General features: G+C 41.8%; 2 protein-coding genes across 8 annotated transcripts in view; both read right to left on the bottom strand.

Annotated features, from left to right (window-relative positions):
- NAT10 (N-acetyltransferase 10) overlaps nucleotides 1-15,647 on the bottom strand; it is a 43,494-nt gene extending 27,847 nt beyond the window's left edge. Inside the window, exons 1-8 of one of the 5 annotated variants that reach the window (XM_032283605.1) lie at nucleotides 13,537-15,647; nucleotides 10,975-11,097; nucleotides 10,512-10,603; nucleotides 6,991-7,162; nucleotides 5,341-5,463; nucleotides 3,327-3,388; nucleotides 1,082-1,196; nucleotides 727-834 (exon numbers count right to left, since the gene is read on the bottom strand). In XM_032283605.1, coding sequence (XP_032139496.1) covers nucleotides 727-834; nucleotides 1,082-1,196; nucleotides 3,327-3,388; nucleotides 5,341-5,463; nucleotides 6,991-7,162; nucleotides 10,512-10,603; nucleotides 10,975-11,082 — 780 coding nt within the window. In that variant the 5' untranslated portion in view covers nucleotides 11,083-11,097; nucleotides 13,537-15,647. The other 4 variants (XM_032283602.1, XM_032283603.1, XM_032283604.1 and 1 more) reach the window with 4 other exon arrangements.
- Nucleotides 15,648-17,959: 2,312 nt separating this feature from the next.
- The window catches only part of CAPRIN1 (cell cycle associated protein 1), a 51,714-nt gene continuing 44,962 nt past the window's right edge, over nucleotides 17,960-24,711 (bottom strand). Inside the window, exons 15-18 of one of the 3 annotated variants that reach the window (XM_032283611.1) lie at nucleotides 22,649-22,843; nucleotides 22,006-22,106; nucleotides 21,558-21,621; nucleotides 17,960-20,041 (exon numbers count right to left, since the gene is read on the bottom strand). In XM_032283611.1, coding sequence (XP_032139502.1) covers nucleotides 19,977-20,041; nucleotides 21,558-21,621; nucleotides 22,006-22,106; nucleotides 22,649-22,843 — 425 coding nt within the window. In that variant the 3' untranslated portion in view covers nucleotides 17,960-19,976. The remainder of the gene's footprint in view (nucleotides 20,042-21,557; nucleotides 21,622-22,005; nucleotides 22,107-22,648; nucleotides 22,844-24,711) is intronic. The other 2 variants (XM_032283608.1, XM_032283610.1) reach the window with 2 other exon arrangements.

Below are 24,711 nucleotides of genomic sequence, written 5' to 3' on the forward strand. Positions count from 1 at the left end.
TCCCATCATGGCCCAGGAACCATCAGAGAAGCCAAGTTTACCAGTGCTGGCCACCTGGATGAGCACAGAAATGCATCCTGGCAGCTCTCCCCCGCCTGCTGCTTGCTTCAAAGACCAGGTACATATCACCCCAGAGGGCCCTCATCAGGCCTCACACTGGAACCAGGCTAAGTCCTAGACTAGGGCCTCAAGTTCTCCTCTCACTTCTTAATACGCTATAATCAAAAACCTTTATATCATCAAAACTTAGCTAAAATTGAAGAACATAGGTATATTGCCCTCTCTGGAAAAAAGTGCCAAGGGGATTCCCTTTTCAATGTAATGTGTCCAGATGCAGTAGATCCTGCCTGTCATCTCAGTACCTTAGGAGGTTGAGGCAGGTGGACTGCTTGAGGCCAGGAGTTCGAAGTTACAGTGAGCACTGTAACTCGATCACACACTGCACTCCAGCCTGTGTGACAGAACGAGACTCTGTCTCTTAAAAAAATAATAATTCATCTGCTTCATCTGTCCCCTGATTAGGGGGGAAGTAATCCCTAGACTTCTTTTGTGTACCCAGAAAATGTGAAATAGCCCTACTGTTGCTGAGCACACACGAGTACGAGCAAGGGAAAAAGCCCCCTTCTCCAGGGAGGGTCCAGGTCTCGAGTCAATGTACCTTGGTTCTGTTGCACTCCATATGCTGTATTGTATCTTTATGTTGGAAGTTCTGCGCACCACACTCACCTGGTCTAGGGTCTTACAGCAGTCCACTAATACACCCACTGGCTGGGTGTCCTGTAAGCTCTCCTTCAACTCCTTCAGCTCCAGATCAGAAGGACCAAGACTCTCATCCTACCAGAGAGAGAAGGGGAAGGGTCTGTCACTGCCACAGGAGGATCAACATAGAACACACAGCTTCCAGGCCGGGTGCGGTGGTTCACGCCTATAATCCCAGGACTTTGGGAGGCCCAGGCGAGTGGATCACGAGCTCAGGAGTTCGAGACCAGCCTGACCAAGATAGCGAAACCCCGTCTCTAAAACAAACAAATAAATGAAAATGCAGCCTCCCCTAGACTCCTGGACCCCAGCACAGACTCACCGGAGTCTGTGGAGGCAGGGCCTCAATGGTGGCAATGTGGGAGGAGATGGGCAGGATGTTGAGCTGGTCATCAATGACGAGACACTTCTTACAAGAGGCCAGAGAGAGAATAAACCTAAAAAACAAAACCACAGCAATGACGTGTTGAGGAGGGCACGTAATGCCTACAAAAAGAGTATAACTTTTCTTCAAAAAAATCATTTGGCCCCAAGGGTTTCTAAGAAAGCCAGAAAAAGCCAAAACCCAGTTGGACAGCAGCGTGAGATGACTCAACACCTCCTCCACAAGGCACCTGAACATGCTTTATACAGCAAATCAGAAAACCAAGGACTCGTCCCACGAGATCAATTATAAGCCCTCCTGTTGCACATGACTGCCACTATTCCCTACACCACGTGGCCTTCCCCTCACCCTCCCAGCCTTGCTCTTTAGCACTGAGGTGTTTCAGGCCATCCTTAAATGAGGAATTCCAAACCCAACCCCTGGATGATCACCAGACACACAGGGAAAAAACACAAATGAATTCACCTTCTGTCACTAGGGAAAAGAAAGAAATAAAAGGAAAAAGGGGAAAAGAAAGTTCCCCAAAGAAACATAATACAAACGTTCTTGCATGCAGGAAAAAATGTTTGACTATAAAATTCAAACATCCTCTCACTGCACAAAAAAGATTTCACAGGCTTCTGTTCTATTCAGTAGCACACAGCTGCTCCTCCTGCTCTGCTCATTCCTCCAAGTTAGAACATCACAGATGGTTAAAATGAGAGAGGCCCCCATCAAGGCCCGGATTTCTACCCCTCTGCACTACTGATATTTTGGACCAGATAATTCTTTGGGGTGGAGACGTCCTGTGCACCACCATTTGTTCAGCAGCATCCCTGCCTCTACCCACTGGATGCCCACGGCACCCACCACCACCATCCCCAAAGTCATGGCAATCAAAACATTCCCAGACATTGCCAAATGTCCCCAGGGGGCCAAACAGCACCAGATGAGAACCACTGATTTAGGTCAAAATTTCTCACGGCGTTTCACATGGCGCTAACTGGTGTTCCCACCAACCCCCCAAAAGACTCTGTGGTAGAATAAATTTGGTAAACAATCAATCAGTTAAACAGGTCCCTGCTGCTGCAAGACTTTTCAGAGATTATAACAGACTGGGGTAAATCTTCATAAAGGAAAAACAGTATCAGTGTTTCCCAGACATACACGGCCAAACTCTCCTCATACGGTCCCTCTTGAAAGACTAGCGTTCTATGGCCAGGCATGGTGGCTCACGATTGTAATCCCACCACTTTGGGAGGCTGAGGCAGGCAGATCACTTGAAAGTCAGAAGTTCAGGACCAGCCTAGCCAACATGGTAAAACCTCGTCTCTACTAAAAATATAAAAATTAGCTGGGCATGGTAGTGCACTCCTATTTATCCCAGCTACTCGGGGAGGCTGAGGCATAAGAATCACTTGAACCCAGGAGACAGAGGTTGCAGCGGGCCAAGAGAGCAAGACTCCATCTCCAAAAAAATAAATAAATAAATAATGCAAAAAATGAGCCGAATGCAGTGGCAGGTGCCTGTAATCCCAGCTATTCAGGAGGCTGATGCAAGAGAATCACTTGACCCAGGAGGCGAAGGTTGCAGTGAGCCAAGATTATGCCACTACACTCCAGCCTGGGTGACAGAGGGAGACTCTGTCTCAAAAAAATAAAACAGAAATAAAAATATAAATAAATAAACATTTAATTTCGGATAACAAATAAAATTTCCATATTTGAAATTATGGGTGCTCCTTTGCTCAGAAGAAACATTTTGCCGCCTTTTCCTGCCTCTAATTACATCTCATCCCCTCCCATATTTCTCCTAATAATCATTGTTACTATCCCAATATGTCATATGCATTACAAAACGTCTGGAAAGACTAGTGTTCTATGAAATATCTCTGGTAAAGTGTGATCCAGAAAAATCACTCCTTTAAAAGATGAATAAGCTAAGGGCCAGAGACAGTAACCTGGTTTAACTGAACTGTCAGGGCTAGCAGCAAGACAAACTGAATTTTCCCGGCTCCAACTTTCTACTACATTTCACTGCTTCCAGCTAGTTTCACAACTACTGCTGCTGTCAAGAGTCTCATCATTTTTGGAATCTTGTACTACTTTCCCCAGCATAAAAGCAAAGCTTTCGGTTGAGTCCAACATAAAAATATCCCTCCCAATGTGGCTGCCCCACGATTGCGAGGAACTATAGACCTACCTTTCATTAAATCTTCCCACCACATCCTGATGGGCCTCAGTTCTGTACCTGGAATGCACATCCTAACAAAGAAGGACAACATCCATTAGCAAAGGCATGCACACAGTGCTGAGGACCAGGGTCCACATACAAAGCTCTATCAAAGGAGACACTGGCAACCTTGCTGGAAACAAAATCGCTCCTACATAACCTGCCGTGCCAAATGGTATTTGCTGAGACTGGGATCAGACACTGAATGCAACGATTCTTATTAAAATCTTTCGCTTTTCCACATTTTTTCTAGCATCCTAAGTTGTACTCATTTATTTCATAAAATTGACATGCTGTGTGCCAGACATGCTGTGTACATAAACTGGTGAACAAAGCATGACCTCTGTTCTCATGGTGCTTGGAGTGCCATGGGTGGAGGAAGAAAAACAAGTAGATAAATACAAATTCTGGCAAATGCTACATATGAAATATAGAATACACAGACAGCAAGTGGGGGGTCACTTATGTAGGGTAGTGAGCAAAGGCCTCTCTGAGATGGTAAGCTGAGGTCTGAAGGATAAGTAGGTAGCCACGTAAGGAGAGAGGAAGAACAAACTGATGTGAGCACAAAGTCATTCATTCACTCTCAAACATCTAAGGAATGCTTACTAAATGCCAGGCACTCTTCTAAGATCTGGGAATGCAACAGCAAAGAAAACTCTGTTTCAATGAAATTTATTTATTTTTATTTTTTGAGACAGAGTCTCGCTCTGTCACCCAGGCTAGAGTACACAGGGGCAATCTCGGCTCACTGCAAACTCTACCTCCCAAGCTCAAGCGATTCTCCTGCCTCCCTAATAGCTGGAATTACAGGTGTGCACCACCATACTTGGCTAATTTTTTTTTGTATTTGTAGTAGAAATGGGGTTTCACCATGTTGGCCAGGCTGGTCTCAAACTCCTGACCTCGGGTGATCTGCCCACCTCAGCCTCCCAAAGTCCTGGGATTACAGGCGTGAGCCACTGCACCTCACCCGCCAATGAAATTTAGAGACTAGTACAGGAGGACAGACAAAAAATAACTTAAACTGTCAATTGCTTTGAAGAAAAATAAAGCTGGTTCAGGAGTGACAGGCACAGCTGCCTACTCTAAATGGGGTGTGAGGAAAGACCACACAGATGAGGTGTTATCTGAGCAGGGACTTGAATGCAATGAGGAAGTGAGCCAGGCAGAGGCCCAGAGGAAGCACATTCCAGTGGGAACACGAAGTGCCAAGGCCCTCGCATGAGTGTGTGCTGGGCATGTCTGAGGACTTTCCAGGAGGCCAAAAGGGCTGCAGCACAAGTGATAATGGGAGTAGTAATGACAGGAAGCAGCCCCTAAGATTTGAGGAAAGTCCATTTCATCAGATAAATGCAGCTCAGGAAACCCTAAGTCCAATCCAACCACCATTCCTGAGCTGCTGGGCATGGGCGTGACTAAAATATTTGCCTCTGAACGTGGACTTGGCAACACTGATGGAGTGAGGAGACCAGCTCTGCATCAGGTGAGACGTATCCCTAACTCCTCACCACGTCCTCAATGTCTTTTGCTTGGGGAGAACACAGTCTCTGCTGGAGTTGAAATTCTTGCCAAACTGGGAGTACAACTAGCAAATGTTCCTTAGTCATCCATTAGGATAAGGGCCAGAGGAGTCTGCACATGGTTCTGTTTTTGCAATACACAAATTTAGGCACTGGCATTGCTCCTTCACAGCATCATCCCAGAACATTTAACTACATAAAAGCTGCATCATATCTGAATCTCACTGGTGTAGAATTTGCAAGTGCCTGAAAACAAAATTCAGAGATGCCTAGGCACACTCAGGGACCCCGAGATTTAACCACAGTGACTTTTTCATGAGTTAGCATCAAAGAGCTCTAGCCCAGAGGCTGTGCTGACTGCTCACTGGAGCTGCACAACAGGAATTCTTCAAAGAAAGCAGAACACAGCAAAAACAGATTTACTTGAACCTTCAAAATTAAGTTAAAAAACAGATGCTTACCATGGTCATTGTGTACAATTGCTTGAGTGAGTTCATGGTCCGTAGGAGGATGACCACCAGCCCACCACCTTCCACTGTTTCTACAGTCCTGGCCAGCAAGTTCGGAGTTAAGGCTTCAAAATCCTGGAAGAAAGGGACTTTAGAAAGGGCTGGTCATTCGAATAGCAATCCAAGGAACTTTTTTTTTTTCTTGAGATGGAGTCTCGCTCTGTTGCCCAGGCTAGAGTGCAGTGGCACAATCTTGGCTCACCACCCACCTGGGCCTCCCAAAGTGCTGGGATTACAGGCATGAGCCACCGCGCCTGGCCCAACCCAAGGGACTCTTAACCAAAAGCCAAGTGATAAGGCAAAAATGGGGCTTCAGAGCACAAAGCCAAGACCATTCTTCTCACCTTGACTCCCAGGATACACAAGTAGGGAGTACCACAGAAGAGGGCCCAGCCCTCGAATATACAAATACCTGGTTTTATATGCCAAAAATAAAAATATATATATGAGACATTATTAGTTTTATATGTCAAAAATGTCTCTGATAAAATCCTATTTGGAAACAGATTTTCCAGCCTTCATTGATTCATACTTGAATCTGAGAAACACCTTAACAATCATTTTCTGATATTTATAGCTCAAACCTGTTTGACGAAACTATACCACATGGGGGAGCTACTGCTCACAGGAGTCATTACTCAGGAAACTAACCAAGGTAGCAAGCAGACCACTCCCTACAAATCAGTGATTACCCAGGGCATTCCCCACAGAAAAGGTGAAAATGAGGCGAAATGCTCTCTTTTTTGGTCTCCAAGGTGCGATGCAAGCCAGCAGTAAAGGAGACAACCCATATTTTGCAAGGTATGTAACTTGACACAATAATGGGTGTATGTGATATGATAAACAGTCGTAGGTGTATATGATAAACACGCAAAAATGTGGGGATTTGTGCTTAATTTTGTTTTGTCTTTTTTTGGGAGGATGGGGAAGGGAGGTGGCACAGGAGTCAAAGAAACAAAGAATAAAACAAAGACCACCAGAGCTTACATACACATACACACACACACACACACACACACACACACACACACACACACACAGTGAAACTTAGTCTATTAACTTGCCAGGTAAGAGAATACACACCAGTGCAGAAATCCACCAAGTAGTCTCTGAGAGGTAAAGTGAGGGGTGTTTAAGCACAAAAGGGCTAGAAGGGCCTTCATGGTGGGTATGATACTCGGGTGCTCTGGACAGGACATTTAAGTGCATTGGTCTGTACCCAGTTGGAAAACAAGTCCCACTGCTCACTGGACAAGAAAGTCTTCAATGAATGCCAAAAAGGACCCGGGGTCCTAGAGGCTCTCAAGCCTCTGGCATTTGCTTTATCAGCTTTAGCTAGTTAGAACCAGTTATAATACAGCATCGCTTCAGTTCTGGTGTCTCTAGACAAGTGCTGATTTCAGTAGAAAATTCTCTTTTTATATGGGGTAGGTGATTAAATGTACTTTGGAAAGTGGCCAGGACTTCCACTAATAATGCTTGGGGACAGGGAACATGGGACTTTTCCCTCCTTACTGTATGCTTGTTCCCAGTGGAAAGCCAGGCAGCCCATGCAACCCTCAAGACTCTGACTTCAGTCACAGGCTAGAGGAAGCCACCCACCTGCAGCACACACATGCCAAAGGTATTGCCCAGGATCTTGTGGGTCTCATTGTAGTAGCAGTAGCGAATGTTTGTGGCTGCTATGAAGAGTTCAAAGGGGTCATCCTGCTTCACGTTCAATGTTCCATTCTTTATTTTCTTCTGCAGCTGTCGCATTCTTTTCTTCCGGTGACTGCAATCACATGCCCCCAATCCCATGACAGCCAGTTAACCAGAGAGGCTAAAGAGCTGGAACCAGGGACAGATTCAGTGATCACCCATGTAGACCTCCAGAGCTGGTAGGGAACTTGAAAAGTGTGAGGCCAATTTCAGGTGGAGGGCAGTGGAGAGGCATTAGAGTGCTTACGGGCTTGGGGTAAGCATGATAAATCAGCTGGGTGCGGTAGTTTACGCCTGTAATCCCAGCACTTCAGGAGGCCAAGGCTGGCAGATCACAAGGTCAGGAGTTCAAGACCAGCCTGGCCAATATATAGTGAAGTCCTGTCTCTAATAAGAATACCAAAAAAATTAAATAAATAAAAAAAGAGTGGCAAGTCCATGTGTGAACACTGCTATTTTGCTGTGACCTTCAACAAATACTTCGCTTTAAAAGATGGGTAATAGGGTAGCTAACCCTCACATTTGGCCAAAGCCAGAGCTTGAAACCAAACCTGAGCAGCCTCATTACCTCAGTCATAAGCCAATGCTTCAACTACACTGTGCTGTTTCCCAGAGATCCTGGGAAAGACGAGGTGATGGCATGTTACTTTATTCATCCTTCCCAGGTGACTTCCTCCCCAAGAAGGTGGGATTGTGTCTTCAAGGGCAGGTCTTACATAAGATAATAATGATATAGGACAAGGGATTAGAATGGAATCTGGATGTCTCTAAGGAATCCCTGAATTTTCCTTTAGTCTTAAAAACCCTGAACATCCAGCTGCTATTTACCTTTCCTCTACCAAAACAGAGAACTAGAATGTTCTAGAATAGAGGATTACAGCTGATCAAAATTTTACCTTTACCATAGTTCTCTTAACTTAATAGCTAGAACAAAGGCCTTTCCTCCTGTGGGCCTCCACCTTCTCATCTATGAACCAAGGCAGTGGCTGAGTTTATCTCCACTGTCCTTTCTGGCTCAGGCCTTAAGCCCATGACTTACAAGCAGGCATTAGCTTGAACACAATGCTCTGCCAGATCAAGACAGGGGTGGGGCAGAAGAGCTTACAGCTCATAGAGGAACAAAAATAGATTTTTAGAAGTAAAGCCAGGTGGTTTAAATTCAAAAGGCAAATCTGCCTGGAAGACTTTGAACTGCCTAATTCCACATCCATCTCACATCTGTCGAATGAAAAATATTGAAAACCAGAAGCCCTAAAAACTTAAAATTCTGGGACAGGCAATAGGCCTTATTCTCAATCTGTATTAAAAATGCCTACCTCTCTAATTATGAATGTATACATAACAGAATACCAATTACGGTTCAAAACTATATACCAGTAATATACACCTAGATGCTGACAATACCTAGATGGCAAGATGCTTTTTATTTTCATCTTTGGGTTTTCTGCACTTTTCACATTTCGACCGTAAGGCTCTTATAACTGTCTGGTTTCTTTTAGGCAGAATCCCTTTCCTTTAAGGCCACAGGACAAGGAATAGTTTAGCCTCTGGTACTAATTTAAATTAAAATAACTTTACAGCTGTTAACAATACACCCAACTCAACATACACTGAGTACCTATGACAACCTGCTAAATCAGCTGAAAATATGAAAATACAAACATAAATAGGAGAGGGCTCCCAAATGAATGAGCTTATCACCTGGAAGTAAAAAAAAAATGAACGTAAGTCACAGTACGTAAGTGACGCTACCCCAAAACAATAGCATCCAGTGACAAGCATTACAGGAGAAGGACAAATGCAGAGGAAGGTAGAGGAACCATCAGGTATGACTGAGGGGCTCGGGAAAAGCTTCATGGAGGAAGCAGGCCCTGAAAAACGGGGAGAATTTCAATAGGTGATATCAGAGGGGTGGAATTGGGATTCCAAGCAGAGGAGACAACATGAGCAAAGAAAAGCAAGGAGATTAGTTACAGCATAAAGCAGCCAGAGCTGGAGACAGGCTTTCAGAGTCAGATCGGAGATGAGCACATTTGGAAATCAGAAGAGGCCCAAGGACAGAATCATACTTGCCAGCTAGGTTTAGAGTAAGGAGACAAGATCCAGGGAAAGAGAAGAGCTCAGGAAGGTGGTCTGAGTAAAGATACTGAGGCCAAAAAGGGTGACTGTTTCTGAGGTGACGCCACGGTGGGTTATTCCCGGGGAACAGCACTCCCCAACCCACCCCAGACTTCTCCAAACGCAAAGCTGTAGGCAGAACTTCCAACTTTCCACTATACTATGACAAACCCCACCCTCTTCTGGCCAGGGTTGGGCATCTTTCCACTAGAATTTTGGGGAAAAGTCTGACTTCCTCATGGCTGGGCCTGAAACATGGAAAACGCAAGTGTTATTTCTGCTAGGGGGACAACAGAAAACAGAAAGCTGATCTGCAGTGAGAAAGCTGGTCTGCACAGAGCAGATAGGCCGAGATGACAAATTAAGCTGGGAGCATTAGCACTCTGGCTCTAGATCACCCGTGAGCAGGACTGAAATCTTATCCCCTTGGATTCCAGAAAATACCCCATATACTTCAATGGAATCCCTTTGTGCCAAATTGTGTTTGTGTTGGAAGTTTATTATCTATGACTAAAAGTCTTGACTACCACAGCTTCAAACAGCCAACTGTCAAATACAGCAGTGAACTGGTAGATGAGGCAGAGCTCTGAAGAGTGGAGAGAGAAAGAGAAAAGTTGATTCACTAGGCAACAAGATGCTAGGGATATCTAATGGCACAATTTGATCACCATTACAGAGGCAGAAACCAGACTGCAAAAGCAGCTACTAAGTGCAAAGATTTCTGCTTTAGAGTCTATGGCAATAAAAATGGGGGAAAATGCTAACCTGAGAGAGAAATCTGGGTATGCATCTAAGCAACTTTTGATAACAGAAAAATCTGGGCATGTTTACAGGAAGTAGAAAGTTCCCAAAGGGTATGCAGTGACCAGCAGAGCAAAGACAAAAGGTCCAGAAAGAGGTGGGGCGTGGAGATACAGCTACACAAAGGGGTTTTCCTTGGACATGGGATAAGGCACATCCCCCCCATGAAGGATGCGAAGAAAAAAAAGAGATAGTGAAAAGGTGGAATAAATTTGAGGTAGGAAAGACAATTTGAAGGAACTTGCATGAGTTGGGCTTAATCAGCCTAGAAAAGCAGGAAGGAAAACCATACGCCAAAGGCAAGGCATTGGACCGGTGACTTAAAAAGCATGAAAATGATCTGAAACTTATTTTCAGGAATGAAGAGAGGTTATCAGCTCCATATGTCCTCAGAGATAGCACCTCCACTAAAGACCCAAAAGAAATATGTCAAGGAATCATTTCCTGGCACTTAATGCGCAGGAATTGTGAGTTAGATAAATCACATGAAGAGCCCAGCTTACCTGCTAAACCCCAGCTCTTTCTTGTAACACCACAGCACCGAAGGCCGAGCCTTCACAGTTGCTTTGGATAACATGTGATGAAGTATTACCACCTGTCAAACAAAAAAGTCACAGAATTTCAGGCACAAAAGAGACTTTAGAGACTGCCAGGCCTAAGACCTCATTTAACAGATATGGAAACTAAATTGAGAGCCAGGACTAGAAGCCAGGTCACAGAGAGTTAACTTTGTGGTCAACCCACCATTCCAGGCTTCCAAAGGTATTAGCTTGTCTGCTAATAAATTGCTAATAAGTCTAAATACAGAGAATTCGCCACTTCCAGGAAATAAAGAAAGGTTCCCACTAGGCATCTTACCACACAGAGATCTTAATGCCATTATGTCCTGAAACCCCAGAGTGATTAAATATGCTGACTCTCTAGACAAGATAAAAAGTAATTCAGGAAGCATTTACCAGGTCATACCTGATCTTTTCCTCGATCCCCGACTACAACAAAGAGAGATCTTTGCCGCTCAGCTACCCCATTCTCAATGAGAATCCGGATTCGGTTATCCACCTTTTTCCGATGCATGGTGAAAAATTATTACTAAAAGAGAAAGAAATACAACTGACCATGTGCACTAGATTATGTCTAAGGAACATTAGCTGGCTGCCTCTTGTGGGGCCAGGGCCTGTGCTAGGCATATTTATAAATATTGTCTTACTTAACCCTCAAAGAGCTCCAAAGGGAAGAGATCAGCCTCTAGTTTTAAACTTAGAAAACCTTGGGCTTGGGAGGTGAGAAAAATCTTCCCTTAGCCTGGGAAGCCTGTAATTCAACTCTATTAGAAAAAAATTGTTTTAAGTCAGAAACTTGAATATTCAAAAAAGTAGCAGAATGACTAAAATAAATAATGGCATAACCAAATATCCAAAGCACTTTTGTTTGTTTTTGAGATGAAGTCTTGCTCTGTCACAGGCTGGGGTGCAGCAGTGCAATCTCGGCTCACTGCAACCACTGCCTCCCAGGTTCAAGTGATCCTCCCGCCTCAGGCTCTCGAGTAGTTTAGGCTACAGGTGCAAGCCACCATGCCCAGCTAATTTTTCATATTTTTAGTACAGACGGGGTTTCACCATGTTGGCCAGGATGGTCTCGATCTCTTGACCTCATGATCTGCCCGCCTCAGCATCCCAAAGTGCCAGGGTTATAGGTGTGAGCCACCGCACCTGGCCAAGCATTTTTAATAACTGAAGATATGGATACAGATGTTTATGACAGGGTCATAACAAAATAAAGTATGATGCCATTTCTTATACATACACATAACAAAGAAAAAAAAAGACTGGAAAAAAATACCAAAGTGTAAAATAGCTATTTCTGGATGGTGGGACTTTTATCTTGTTCTTTTGCTTTTGTGGAGTCTTAAAAAATTCACGTTACTAATAAAGTCAAGTAAACAAAATCAATAAATATCAATGAATAATTCCATGATGTAATGTATCCAACGGTTTCCTCATGTTAGGGAAAACTATACTGAAGCCTTTGTACAGGCAGACCTGAAAAGTTCTCCCCCAGCGCGGTGGCTCACACCTGTAATCCCAGCACTTTGGGAGGCTGAGATGGGTGGATCACCTGAGGTAAGGAATTCGAGACCAGCCTAGCCAACATGGCGAAACCCCATCTCTACTAAAAATACAAAACTTAGTCAGGAGTGTTGGTGGGCGCCTGCAGTCCCAGCTACAGGAGAGGCTGAGGCAAGAGAATCACTCGAACTGGAGAGGTGGAAGATGCAATGAGCTGAGATTGTGCCACTGCATTCCAGCCTAGGTGACAGAGCAAGACTCTGTCACAAAAAAAAAAAAAAAAAAAAAGTTCTGTGATTACCTACAGTAAAATATTGTATCATCACAATACATCAAAAAACCATCAGAAAATATCACTTATATTACTACAATGTAAAAGTGATATGAAACTTAGAAACTCCAGTACCTACTGCATTCTAAACATAAAGCTCATTGACTGAACATTAACTGTCCCTTCTAACCTCCCAATGCAAACAAAGATTTTAGCATATGTCATACTATAACACATTAAGTCACTATCAAGGACCCCAATTTACAAATAAAGGAGAAAGTATAAAGAATTCAAGTATCCCGAGGCAGAAAAACGACAGACAGAATTCATACTCCAGTCTTCCTGACTCCAGAGCCTGAGCTCCTCCCAGTTCACCAATCTTCTCAACTTGTAAACCTTGTGTTGCCTGCCACATAAAGATTCCGCAAAATCAATCAACAACCAATTAATGGGGGCTGCCTTTTGCTCTAGCTACTGTGGGACCCCCAGAAGTAGTACCAGAAGGCCCATTACTTCAAGCTTGCATTTTTCTTGAAGAAGATATTTAAGGGAATGAGATGAGGAACAAGAACACAGATAAATTAGATGTAAAAATAATAACTACAGTGAAGGGTCAAATGAAGGAAGGGCTGAGATTACTATGGTCTGAAGTTGTCATGGAAGGCCTGTTGGGGAAGGCCTTGAAGGAGATTATTTTTCACTCACTCCTTCATTTACCTACACATAACATCTATGTGCCAGGCACCACTTTAGGTGCATTGGCAAACAAAACCAAGTCCTGAATGATGTGACTCCTGATTTAAAAAAAAATGTATAAAGGAACGCGCACAGTGAAGCATTTCACAACGCAGAAGGATCTGGCATCACATTACCTCAGTTCAAAGCCCAGAGCTGCAACCAGGCACTGCGGGCAAGCTCCACGGAAAGCAAGTATTGTCACCCACCCATTCACCCCGACTCTCCAGTTACAGGCACTTAAAGGGTGGGTATCGAGCCACGCAACCCCCAAGGACGCTCAAAAAGCACGCGCCGAGAACGGCTGCGTTTGGGAGAGGCGATTGCTATCTAGGAGCGCACCAAAAGAGGGGTGGAGGACAGTGGGGGTAGGCCGTCCGGATGCACAGCCTTCATCCTCAGGCCGGTCCCCTCTTGGTCCAGGAAGAAGACAGTTGCCAAAATCGGCATCCATACCTTGCCCTCCCGCCTTTGGTACCTGCGCCCGGACCCTGGCGGATCCCAGCCAGTGGAGAAGCGGAAACACGTGGGAGCACGGAACAACTCCGAAAGACAAGGCACAGCTGACTGCCCCTAGTGGATGCCTGGTAGCCAACTCTCGGAGTTAGCCTCGCTTGGCAGCACGCGTCCTCAGGCGCTAGCAGGCACCACGTGTCTAAGCGCAATAAAGTCGCCGGCGACGGCAAGCGAGAAGGGACCACCCTCAACTCTGTCGCTGAGTAATGACGTAAGGCTCCAGGGGCGAAGCCGCGGCCTAGACGTCCAGCGCAGTTGCACGTTTTAGTCTCACTGCTCGCGGAAGCTGCGGTGTTGGGTGCTGTTTGCCACTCTCCACTCTGTTTATATCCGAACTAAGGTACCTTGGCTAAGAAGGGCAAAATAGATGTTCGCACCCCGAGGGCCTGCCCACGTAGGTCCAGGGTTTTCAGCGTTAGCCTGGATACGTGAGACACGACGGATCCAGGGATCTGTGTTCAATTAAACCGATCCCCGTAAGTTGAGGAAACTCGGCTAACAGACCTATCTTATTGGTCTCGCTTGGCCCTCCACCCCCACCGTTTTGATCTTACAGATGGGAATCCTGTAATCTACTCATGACTGCGGCCGCTGTACTTTGCAGGCTCCCTTTAATAAGCCTGTGTATGGTCGTCAAATGAAGTTACTCCCCCAGGGATCCCAGTTGAACTCCTCCAAGAACATGACTACAAGGACTACCTATACATAGTTTTGCATTCTTGACTTCGGGGCAGATCGCTGAACTTCAGAAAACATTATCAACTGCTCGATGTTTCCTCCTGGATACCGCAAATGTCTGAACCCAAACTCCTTTCCCAGATAGACACTTCCAGTTTTAATGTCAGCAGCAGCACCACCCATTTAGTCCAACATCCATCACCAAATTCTTTTCTAATTCATTCAGCAAAATTTCAATATGCCATACACTATTCTGCTTACAAGGGATAGTGACCAAAATGTTCCTGGCCCTCGTGGTTAATTCTAGTTTGTTTTAAATGCTGTTAAGCAAAAGTATCCGGTGAGTAAAGTGACTAAGGGTACACTATTTCAGAAGCGAACACCGAAGGCCTCCGCGGGAGTGACACTGGTTAGAGCAGACCCTAAATTTATAAAGAATGAGCCCTGGGAATATCTGAGCGAAAAGCTTTCCCATGCCTTAAGATATACATACAAAAGCTCTAAGAGGGAAAAAAAAATCCTGGCAAAGCAGTCAGTGTGGCCGAAGCAGTGGGCAAGTGAAGTAACGGTAAGGCAGGCCAGATAAAAGTATGGCATGAGGACCACATTCAGAATTTAATTCTAGTATGAGAAACCACTGCAGTTTGTGGGGGACAGAGAAATGAGAAAATCTGCTTTGCTCTCTTAAAAGGCTCATTTGGTTATGCAAAAATTAAACCACAGGAAGGCAAAGGTAGAAATAACGGCAACAATTATAACCTATTTTAGTCACCTGTGCTAGAATGGTAGTCGTGGTAGTGGTTAACAGTATTAAATGACTGGAGATTCAAGTTGGAAGCACATGGACTCACTTAAGGATACAGGATACAAAAGTAAAGTGAAGATGGTACACAAAACATATGCTTTGAGCAACTAGATAAATGGAGAACTGGTGTTGGGTAATCAAGGAGTTGACTTGGAATTTTGAGAAATTCCTATCAAGATGGTGAATATGAGTTTTGAGAGGTTTGGGACCTAGAAATATTTAGGACTAAAACGCTGTTCATATTCAAAATCATGGGACTGGATGAGATTACCCAGGGAAGATTTTAGCTAGAGATGAATCTGACATCCAAGGCCTGGAGAAATCAGCAAAGGATGCTGATGAGTGTCCAGTGAGATAGGGAATCTATACAATCCATTCACCACCACCCCCATCCCCACCTTCATGTTGCAATCCATTTCTCATGAGCCACTCCAACAAGCCTCACCATCTCTTGACCCATATATGTTGTTCTCAACACTGCATTGTGTTCTTTAAATGGTAATTTTATTAAGTGAACCACCATCCCCACCCCAAATAATACACACAGTTTTTTTTTTTTTTTTTTTTTTTTTTTTGAGAGGGGTTCTCGTTTTTTGCCCCGGGGTGGGGAGCGGGGGAGCACAATCTGGGCTCACTTAAACTCCCCCTCCTGGGAGCCAAGCGATTATTCTGTCTCAGCCTCCTGAATAGCTGGGACTACAAGCACACGCCACCACACCCAGCTAATTTTTGTATTTTTAGTAAGGACGGGATTTCACCGTATTATCCAGGTTGGTCTCGAACCCCTGAACTCATGATCTGCCCACCTCAGCCTCCCAAAGTGCTGGGATTACAGGTTTGAGCCACTGTGCCTGGCCCAACCAACACACAGAATAGTTTGCAACTGTCCTTAAGAGACGAAACTTAACATGGAATGCAACTATTAACACTGCCCATGGTAACCTTTACCTGTTTCTCTAACCTGTAACTCTGCTAGTCCTTTCTTTCCACTTGAGCGTGATAACTTTCTCGGTCACTGGTGATCAGATGTTTAGATATTTCTTCTCTCCCCTTTGACTAGTCTACTATTCCTCATCCTTCAAATCTAGCTCAGTTACCTCTCTCATCATTTTAACTAAGGTATAAACTTTGTCATGGCTTTAACATCTACCATCAACACATTGCTCCATCATGTCATTTGCTACACCTTGGTGTCGCATCAGTGTATTTGATTAGACAGTTCAAGGAAAGCAGAAACCACAGTGATTTTGTCACCACTAAATGCCTAGTGCTTGGCATGATGCTGGGTAAAGGATACCCTAATTTGCTGAATAAAGCCTTAGTTCAGTGACTTAAAACAGTGTGTATCCCTATTAAACACATTACTTACAGTTGGTATTTCCAAATAAGCAATAATACACAAATGCCTTTGCTACATGATCAGAACCAAATGCTGGTCTTCTACTCCCTATACTCAAAACAGCCATACTGCTGCACGTAACTGGAATGGACTTCAAAAGAGCTTGTTAAAGTAGGAGAGTAGTAGTAGTAGAGGTTGAGAAGTGTATTAGATGAGGCTATATTAGATTTATAATTATATTAGATTTCTTTAATAAACCTTTTCCTCTCCTCGTACCAGTAGCACTTCTTCACTTAACAGCTTTGCTTGATGGTTTTTAACAACTTAAGCAGACTTCGTTCAAGGACAGTGAGAAAAACAGGCTTTCATATAACTTAAAGTAATTTTAAACATTCACTAGTCTTCTCCAATATGTCTGTAGAATTCAAAATGGAAAAAGGTATGAAGATGAGCTTTAGCAATTTACTTTTGTTTTCCTGGGGAGGGGGTTCCTCCCCATTAATTCCATAAAAAGGACAAGATCAAGAGCAATACCGATTCTTTGAAATTCATCAGTTAAACCTAGAATGCTTAACAAGAACTCAAGTGGGATGCAGATTAAAATGAGGAGTCTGAGTTTGGCGCTTACCTGCATTCCATTTCTTCTAGTTATATTACTGAAAATATAATGAACAAACTTCCTAAAACACTTAGGAAGCTGATTGCTCAACCAGTTGTTAACTGAACGCCTCAGTTAATGAACCTTCTGAGAATAAGCATACATTCTCATGTCTCCTGTAAGTGGAAAAATCTCCCACATAAGAGTTGCATATAAGAGGAGACAAAAGAACTGTAGAAGCTAACTGATTAGAAATATTTAAAGGATATTTGTTTTAATATCAAGGTACAATGATTGAAATAACTTTTTCATAGTATTTACGAATTATTAAGATCTGGAAATAAAACTGCCCCAATCAAGGAATCAATGACATTCTACCTTTTTGAGTTTTTAAAGTTTCACATCCATATGAGATGATTTATATTGTGCATATACAAAAGTATTTTATACGTGAGCTTGCTACACCAAGAGGCTACAGTGAGGTGTGACATCGTTTCCTGGAAACTCTATGAAAATATGCATTTGACCAAACAAAAGGCCTTCTGCAGCTAGGACAAGCATTCATGTATTATACAGAATACTTAGAACCAAGATTCAGATCTTAATAAGACTTGTTGAAAAGTTCTCTGCCCCATAATGTGATACCCCTTTAAAAATATGGTCTGAGTAGAGACATAAGATACACATTGAAACTGTGATGGCAAAATAACCAAAAATAGAAAAATAGTTCAAAAAAATGAAACAATTCTTTGAAAAACATACATAGGAAGTCAAACTATGAACACCTTTACACATTCACAACATCTGCACTAATGCACAGAAGTTCAAAACCTCAAAGGCATTTTCCCCCCATCCCTTGTCTGAACTGATTCATAGAGATCACTGTGTAAAGAACTTACTTCAATCCTGATTGTAAATGTCATTAAATTATTTTCTACACAGATAGCAAATTTAGTTTTATATAGGATTGCAAGCATACATCATCTAGGGATTACCCAGTAAACCACAAATGTTTTATCCATCCCCCTAAGATACAGGTAACATATGGTTGTGGTACATCCCAGGCAGATGTCATTTACAGCACGCAAGGGGAGGTGCTAGCAAAAGAAATACTCATTTGCCAAAGTAACAGGTTAACCCTTCCAATATGATGTACCACAACCACACATGAGAAAAGTCAAGAACTTATTTTATTTTATTTTAAAATAAACATTGAAGATACCCCATTTCCCACCACCCTACAAAACTTTTGAATGTGGAATGTTCAACAGCCTATCCATTTTGGTAGGTTACAAAACCAGCAAAAACTCCAGTTGTCTAATGATGAATGTTTGAGAATAGTTTTGTTTTTAAATAGCTGAGCACCTACTGGAAAAATTCCTTGGCTAAATGCTGAAAATAAAATTTAATTTTTGCACAGAAAATACCATTAACTTAGTAGCCTTTGCTTAAAGGTGGGATTAATTCTCCATGAAGTCAGAATGAGACAATAAGCAGCATTAAGTTCATAGGCACACAGAACTAGTGCTCAAACTGCTAGCACAAATTCCAACAGAGTACATAAGGCTAAGTTACTACTCAAGTGTCCATTTCCATCAAATTTAGAGACTCTCCCTATGCATCTAAGGGAAGGAATCATCACTTTGAATATAAATGCTTCCAGGAGAAAAGGAGAATTCAGTTAAGGTTAAATTAGACAAAAGATAAGTGCAAGTACTAGAGAAATGTTGCTGGAGATAACCATAAAATTTGTGACACTAACGTGGCATGGGGTGAATCACATAAGCTGCTAGCTGTTGAACACCAGTGTTTCAAGATACAACTTTTATAAACATGTTTTATTTCTTTTGCTTATACCATCAGAACTGAAACTACTGTCTAAGTCATTTCCCTGAAACAGGGAAATCAATCTAAAACACATACTGGTGCCTTTCAAAAGATAGCCATTTAAAAGGGTGGTAGCAGCAGGCATTTGATATCTTTTCCTTTTAAAAAAAGCTTTCAAGCTGAAGGAAAAACATGTGACCAAGAGTGTTATGATTATCCACTAGAGATTTTCATCAGTACCTGTACGAATTTAGGTGACAATACAGCAAAATCCAAGGATTAGTGACAGACAATGTACATGTCATAAGGAATGATAGATAGTACCAATCCTTACAAAAGTCATTGTCTCAAAGAAACTGTTAAGTATTCAAAAAGGTATCTAAATATTTCACATTAAGTACAGAAGCGGCCATCCAGATTACATCCCGTATTTGTTGCATATTTTTCAAAAAGTGCCAATCAAAGCCTAATTTTGCATCTTGGCTTTGTCTTATACAGTATCAGCTGTTAAAAAGCATTTTACATGTGTTTTTAAACCACAGTTGTTTGGCCAGATGAACAGTGCTGTCAAAGCTGGTAGCCAGCCTTATATGTGTGATTAGGACCCATGCATAATCTGGTATGCATCTAAACGTTCAGTGCTCCAATTTTACTGGAAAAGCTGTGAAATGCAGTTGTTCTGCCAAACCACACTCCACTCCTTTCATCTTCCTTTCTAGGGAAATATTTTAGTTTGTCAGTTACCACTGAATAACGAGGGCTGACCTGTAGATTTTATCCAATGTCAAAAAAGTCAATCTTGCCTTTTTCAAGCCACTTCAAATAACTATGGAGATTATTATCACCCTGTAAAGTATATTGTTTTACTCCTAAGCAAGGGTGAGGAATCTGAGTATCATGTGCAAGGCTCAAGATGACGCTTAGGACAGAACATGCAGAGTAAAAATAGTTTCCTTCCATATCCAGGTAATATAAAGCTGACAACTGTAGTCCTGTCTTTATGGGATGAAAACAGTCCCTTTACAATAAGTTTCCTGAAAGGGAGAACAAATAGATAATAACTCTTCTGGTAACATATTATGGTACACTGGCCAGTGTGTTTTTGGCGATTAAACATAATCCTGTGAATCAGATTAATTCACTTGCTGAGTGTTCATTTGCGGCATCCCTCTGTTGGGTCTTGGGGGCCCTCCACGACCTAGAAGACAAAAATGGCATTTGATTTTTCTTTCAAATATTTGTTTTGCCTTCAAGCAGATTTTCATCTGAAGTAAGAAGCATGTGGGCAGCTGTCACCACATTATTAGGCTTAAGAGGTCAATTCTTCAGTGTTCAAGTTTCCCCTGTCCTGGAAGTTGTCATGCGCAAATTTGCTCATGTTCTCTTAGCTAAAAGAAGCGTAGAGCTAATGGAGTATTCCACCAGTACTCATTCATTCATTCATTCAACAAGTATTTATTGAGTGCCTACTATGTGCCAGGCACTGTCATCAGGCGTTGGGAATAGATACAGCAGTGAAGACAGACAAGGTACCTGCTCTCATGGAGCTTACATTCTAGTGTACACTCTAGCTTACATTTCAGTAGTAACATCATACTATCAAAATTAATAAAAGCACCAGAATGAAAACAGACCTTATTACCTAAACTGTTAAAAAGAAACTACATAACATTCAAAATTGTATAATGACTTTTAACAGATAAAATAACTTTTTACATGCTGTTAAAACAGATTTTAACTATCAGTTAACTCAACTTTCATCAAATATGCTACAAGGTGGGAAAGAAGAACATAACCCACATTCACATGCAAATATCCTTTGATACTTCTAGTCAAGTCAGTAATTCCCAAGTGATCCATTAATTTTTAGAAAAATGTACCTTTTTCCTGGCCAGTTTCTACTAGCATTCAAATCAAAGTACTTTGTAATTCCTCCTTAACACACATTTTACAGGTTATGGCCAATAAATAGAGGAAACCTATTTGATGTTTAACCTCCCTCAAATCAGAGAACCATTTAGAATTTCAGACTACATGAAATGCTAGCTCTAATTGTTAAATAGGCTAACATCCTATCAAAATGGGAAGTAGTCTTCTAATAGTAAAAGAAAAACAAAAACTCTTCAAACCTTTTTAAGTACAGTTCAATAAGTTAGGAATTTGGGAGTTTTGTTTAAAAGTCAGACTTGATATTTGTATCACTAATAGAAGTCCAAAAGACACTGCAAATTCCTTTAGTTCTATCACTTCTAAATGGTTCTCTAAATGTTAACTATGGCTTATCTGGCCATTAAAGGGTGTCTGGCCCTAAAATATAATAGGCATGTTTCAAAAAATGAAGAGGAATAATAAATTTATATAAATGTTCAATCTCATTCCAAAAATGTCTTACAAAAATGTTTCAGTAAGTACTTCCTAAAAACATTTAGCAGGTTTTAGGACCTGAAAAATAATTTTCAGTTGGAAAAACACTTTTTCTGAGGAAAAGAATATGTTCTGGTTTTCAAGACAATTTATATAGTAACAGGGAAAGTCATTCAAAAATTAAAATTTGGGTTCAAGATTAAGTTTTAGAAACAGAGCATTTCATTTAATCCCTAGCAACAAGTCTGGAAAGGATAAATGTATTCCTAACATGCAGACTATGAACAGCTCTTCCAAGGCCAGAACAGAAGCTCCACTTAGGAGCTAGGATCACCACCACAAAATATTACCTCGTGGGGCTCCCCGTGGTCCACTCTGCCCAGAGCCTCGCTTGAAATTCTGCTGATATCCATCCTAAAAGACAAGCTAGTTAGTATTGAAAAGATACTTTTTAAAAAATGCTTACCCATCTATTCTTTCAGTCTAACACTCAATACAGAAATCTTCCTTAATCTTTTAGACACTTCAGTTTATCACAGCTACACCATATTTTGTAATTGCACTTCTACTATTCTCAAGAACATTAAGTGAAATGTATTTCTCTGCTCTTGGAAATCACTGTCTTTAACAGATTTTACTGAAGGAGTACTTATGTCGAGTGCTAAAAAGCTTTTGTTTCAAGAGTATCTTGGACACCATAAAGTTAACCCCAAATTAGTTTAGGTTCATTAAGCAACTACACTAAGCCACTTTCATTGGTTACTTAGCTCAGGCTTATATTAGAACTGGTTTACCTACCCGTTGATAGCCAGAGTAATCCCGGGGAGCACTGAACTGAGACTGTGTATAACCACTGTTTGGAGTGTTAGAGAATGAAGGGCGGTAACCATCATATCCTCCTAAAATTTAGGACAAGAAAAAAAATAATTTTCTTATTCACAAGGAACTTTACCTTCTTATTAATGAAGATGGGAAAAAAGTAAAAAATTATAAGCCAGGCTAGTGATTCAAATTAATTTCCAATTTCCTGTCTTGATCCAATCTGTTTATAAATTTCTGTAAGTACTAACTGCCTCTCAGAAGATAAACTTCTAACCCATCTATGCATGTAAACACACACACACCCATACAAACATAATAAACAATCCCCATAAGGTCTGGTAATGTGGAAAACACTATCCTCCGATATAGTGGTAGACATGAAATTGACATAACCAAATGAACAAAAATTCCATGATTTGTTATTTAAATAACAAATTATACCAAATATACAAATAAACAAATTATAACAATTGTACCAAACTATATATTTTGTTTAAACTGTACATAAGAGGCTAATGCAGACAGACACATCCTTCCCAAAAAACTGTGTGATATACGTTACAAATAAAGAAAGAATCTGAACTAGTAAAAGGTCATTAGAACTTCCTTTATTTTTTACCTCTGAATCCATTGGCAGGGCCCCGGTATCCATTCATCAAGCCTCTAGCACCACGGGAACCTCCACGAGACACACCACGGCTATTGTAATAGGGCTGACTGCTACGTGGAAATCCAGTGTTCTGCTGAGGAGGCTGCTGGTGGTTACCAGTCACTTGATGGGACTGGTCTGGGGAACCATGGTATGTGCCCACCACTATAATTTTAGAAAGAAAGAAAAAGTATACATCACACACGTATGTACATATGGACAAATGTATGTGTGTATGTGTGTGTGTATATATATACACACACACACACACACACAGCTCATTACTGTTTGTTCTCCCATGAACAAGAAAGTTTAAGAAGTGTCTTATACAGTCTCCTTTAAGTTTAATCCTTAAATTTGCAAACAACAATAAGGAAAACTACACATGAATAGTCTCTTACCTTTCTCCTACCCTTAGACTAATCTAATGGGGGTAAAATTCTCCAACCACAATTCCAAACCATTGAAAGCAGGGCGCTTCCACACAAATTATATGAAAGGCTATATTAACGTCTCCTGAAAGGCATCTACCTTTTAGCACAAGAGACCCAAAATAAAAGATTTACACATACTACAATTACCATTTAGTACCATTTAATTACTTCTTTTCATTATAAAGCTCCTTAGTGGTAGAAGTTTTCTTATTCTTTTAAATAACCTTAGGAGGCAGCTGCCTGGCACCAAGCAGCCTGAAAGTGCCCCAGCCTAGAAGCTAAATAACCTTTGGTACTTAGCAAAACAACTCTCTCATATTTAAACAGCTATATGGTAGAACATGCCATCAATAACATAGCTTAATCAGGAGGCCTTCAGCTTATAGCCCTTAATGCCAAATTCCAATTCAAAGTATTTTAAGTGGGAAGTACGGCCAATTTAGAAGACAATTACATGGCACTCAACCCACTTGAAGGTAAGGTTCTAGAAGGTACACACTAACATATATACAAGCTCCATCCACAATGGAGAGAGTTCTAGAATGTAGAAACTTTCGAAAATTAAATACAAAGGAACAATGTTATAATTCAAAGAGGAGAAAAAAAGGGTGCTAAAAGTATCTTTGGGGGGTGAGGAAGATAAGAGAAAAAGGGAAGGCCCACACACTAAAAACAAGGGTCAGAAGCTGTTGGCCAACCCAAATCTCCCCTTTTGGGACAGAGAAAAAAGCAGCTGTATGACTCTTGAAAATCTTTACCTGACCTATTTTACATCCTTAAGAAACTCCAAATACATTAATAGTTGTTAGAATCCTATTTTGCAATGAAAGCACTAGGGAATACCTAGAAGGAAAACAGAGAGTCATGGCTCCTCTTTAACTATTTAATAAACCAACTAAATCATTCAGTGTCATCTTTTTATATAGACTGCCTTATACTATATTCCCATAATTTAAAATAAGTGAATGACAAGTACACATAACATTTTCCATATAAAAAGGTTCACTTGTATGCATTAGAATCACTTTTTATCAATAACAACTTTTATTAATTTTGATCAAATCTCACTGTAAGAAATTGATAGCAAGGCTGGATGCAGTGGCTCACACCTGTAATCCCAGCACTTTGGGAGGCTGACGCAAGCAGATTGCTTGAGCTAAGGAGTTCGAGGACACCAGCTGGGCAACAAAATGAGAACCCATCTCAACAACAACAAAACTACAAAAAATAGCAAGGCATGGTGGTGCATGTCTGTGGTCCCAGCTACTTGGGAGGGTGAGGTGGGAGGATGGCTTGAACCTGGGAGGCAGAGTTTGCAGTGAGCCGAGATGGCACCAGCACACTCCAGCCTGGGTGACAGAGCCAGACCCTGTCTCAAAAAAGGGAAGGAAAAAGGAAAGAAAAGAAGGAACTCACAGCAGAACAACTTAAGTGTGATCTTTATTTTATTTAATTTTTACTTTTGAGACAAGGTCTAGCTCTCTCGCCCAGTGTTGTTGAGGCTGGAGTGCAGTCACGTGATCATGGCTCACTGCAACCTTGAACTCCTAGGCTCAAAGTAATCCTCCAGCCTCAGCTTCCTAAGTGGCTACGACTACA

Source organism: Sapajus apella, unplaced genomic scaffold (genome assembly GCF_009761245.1).
Source record: "Sapajus apella isolate SASKATOON/1434 unplaced genomic scaffold, GSC_monkey_1.0 scaffold14, whole genome shotgun sequence".
NCBI lineage: Eukaryota > Metazoa > Chordata > Mammalia > Primates > Cebidae > Sapajus > Sapajus apella.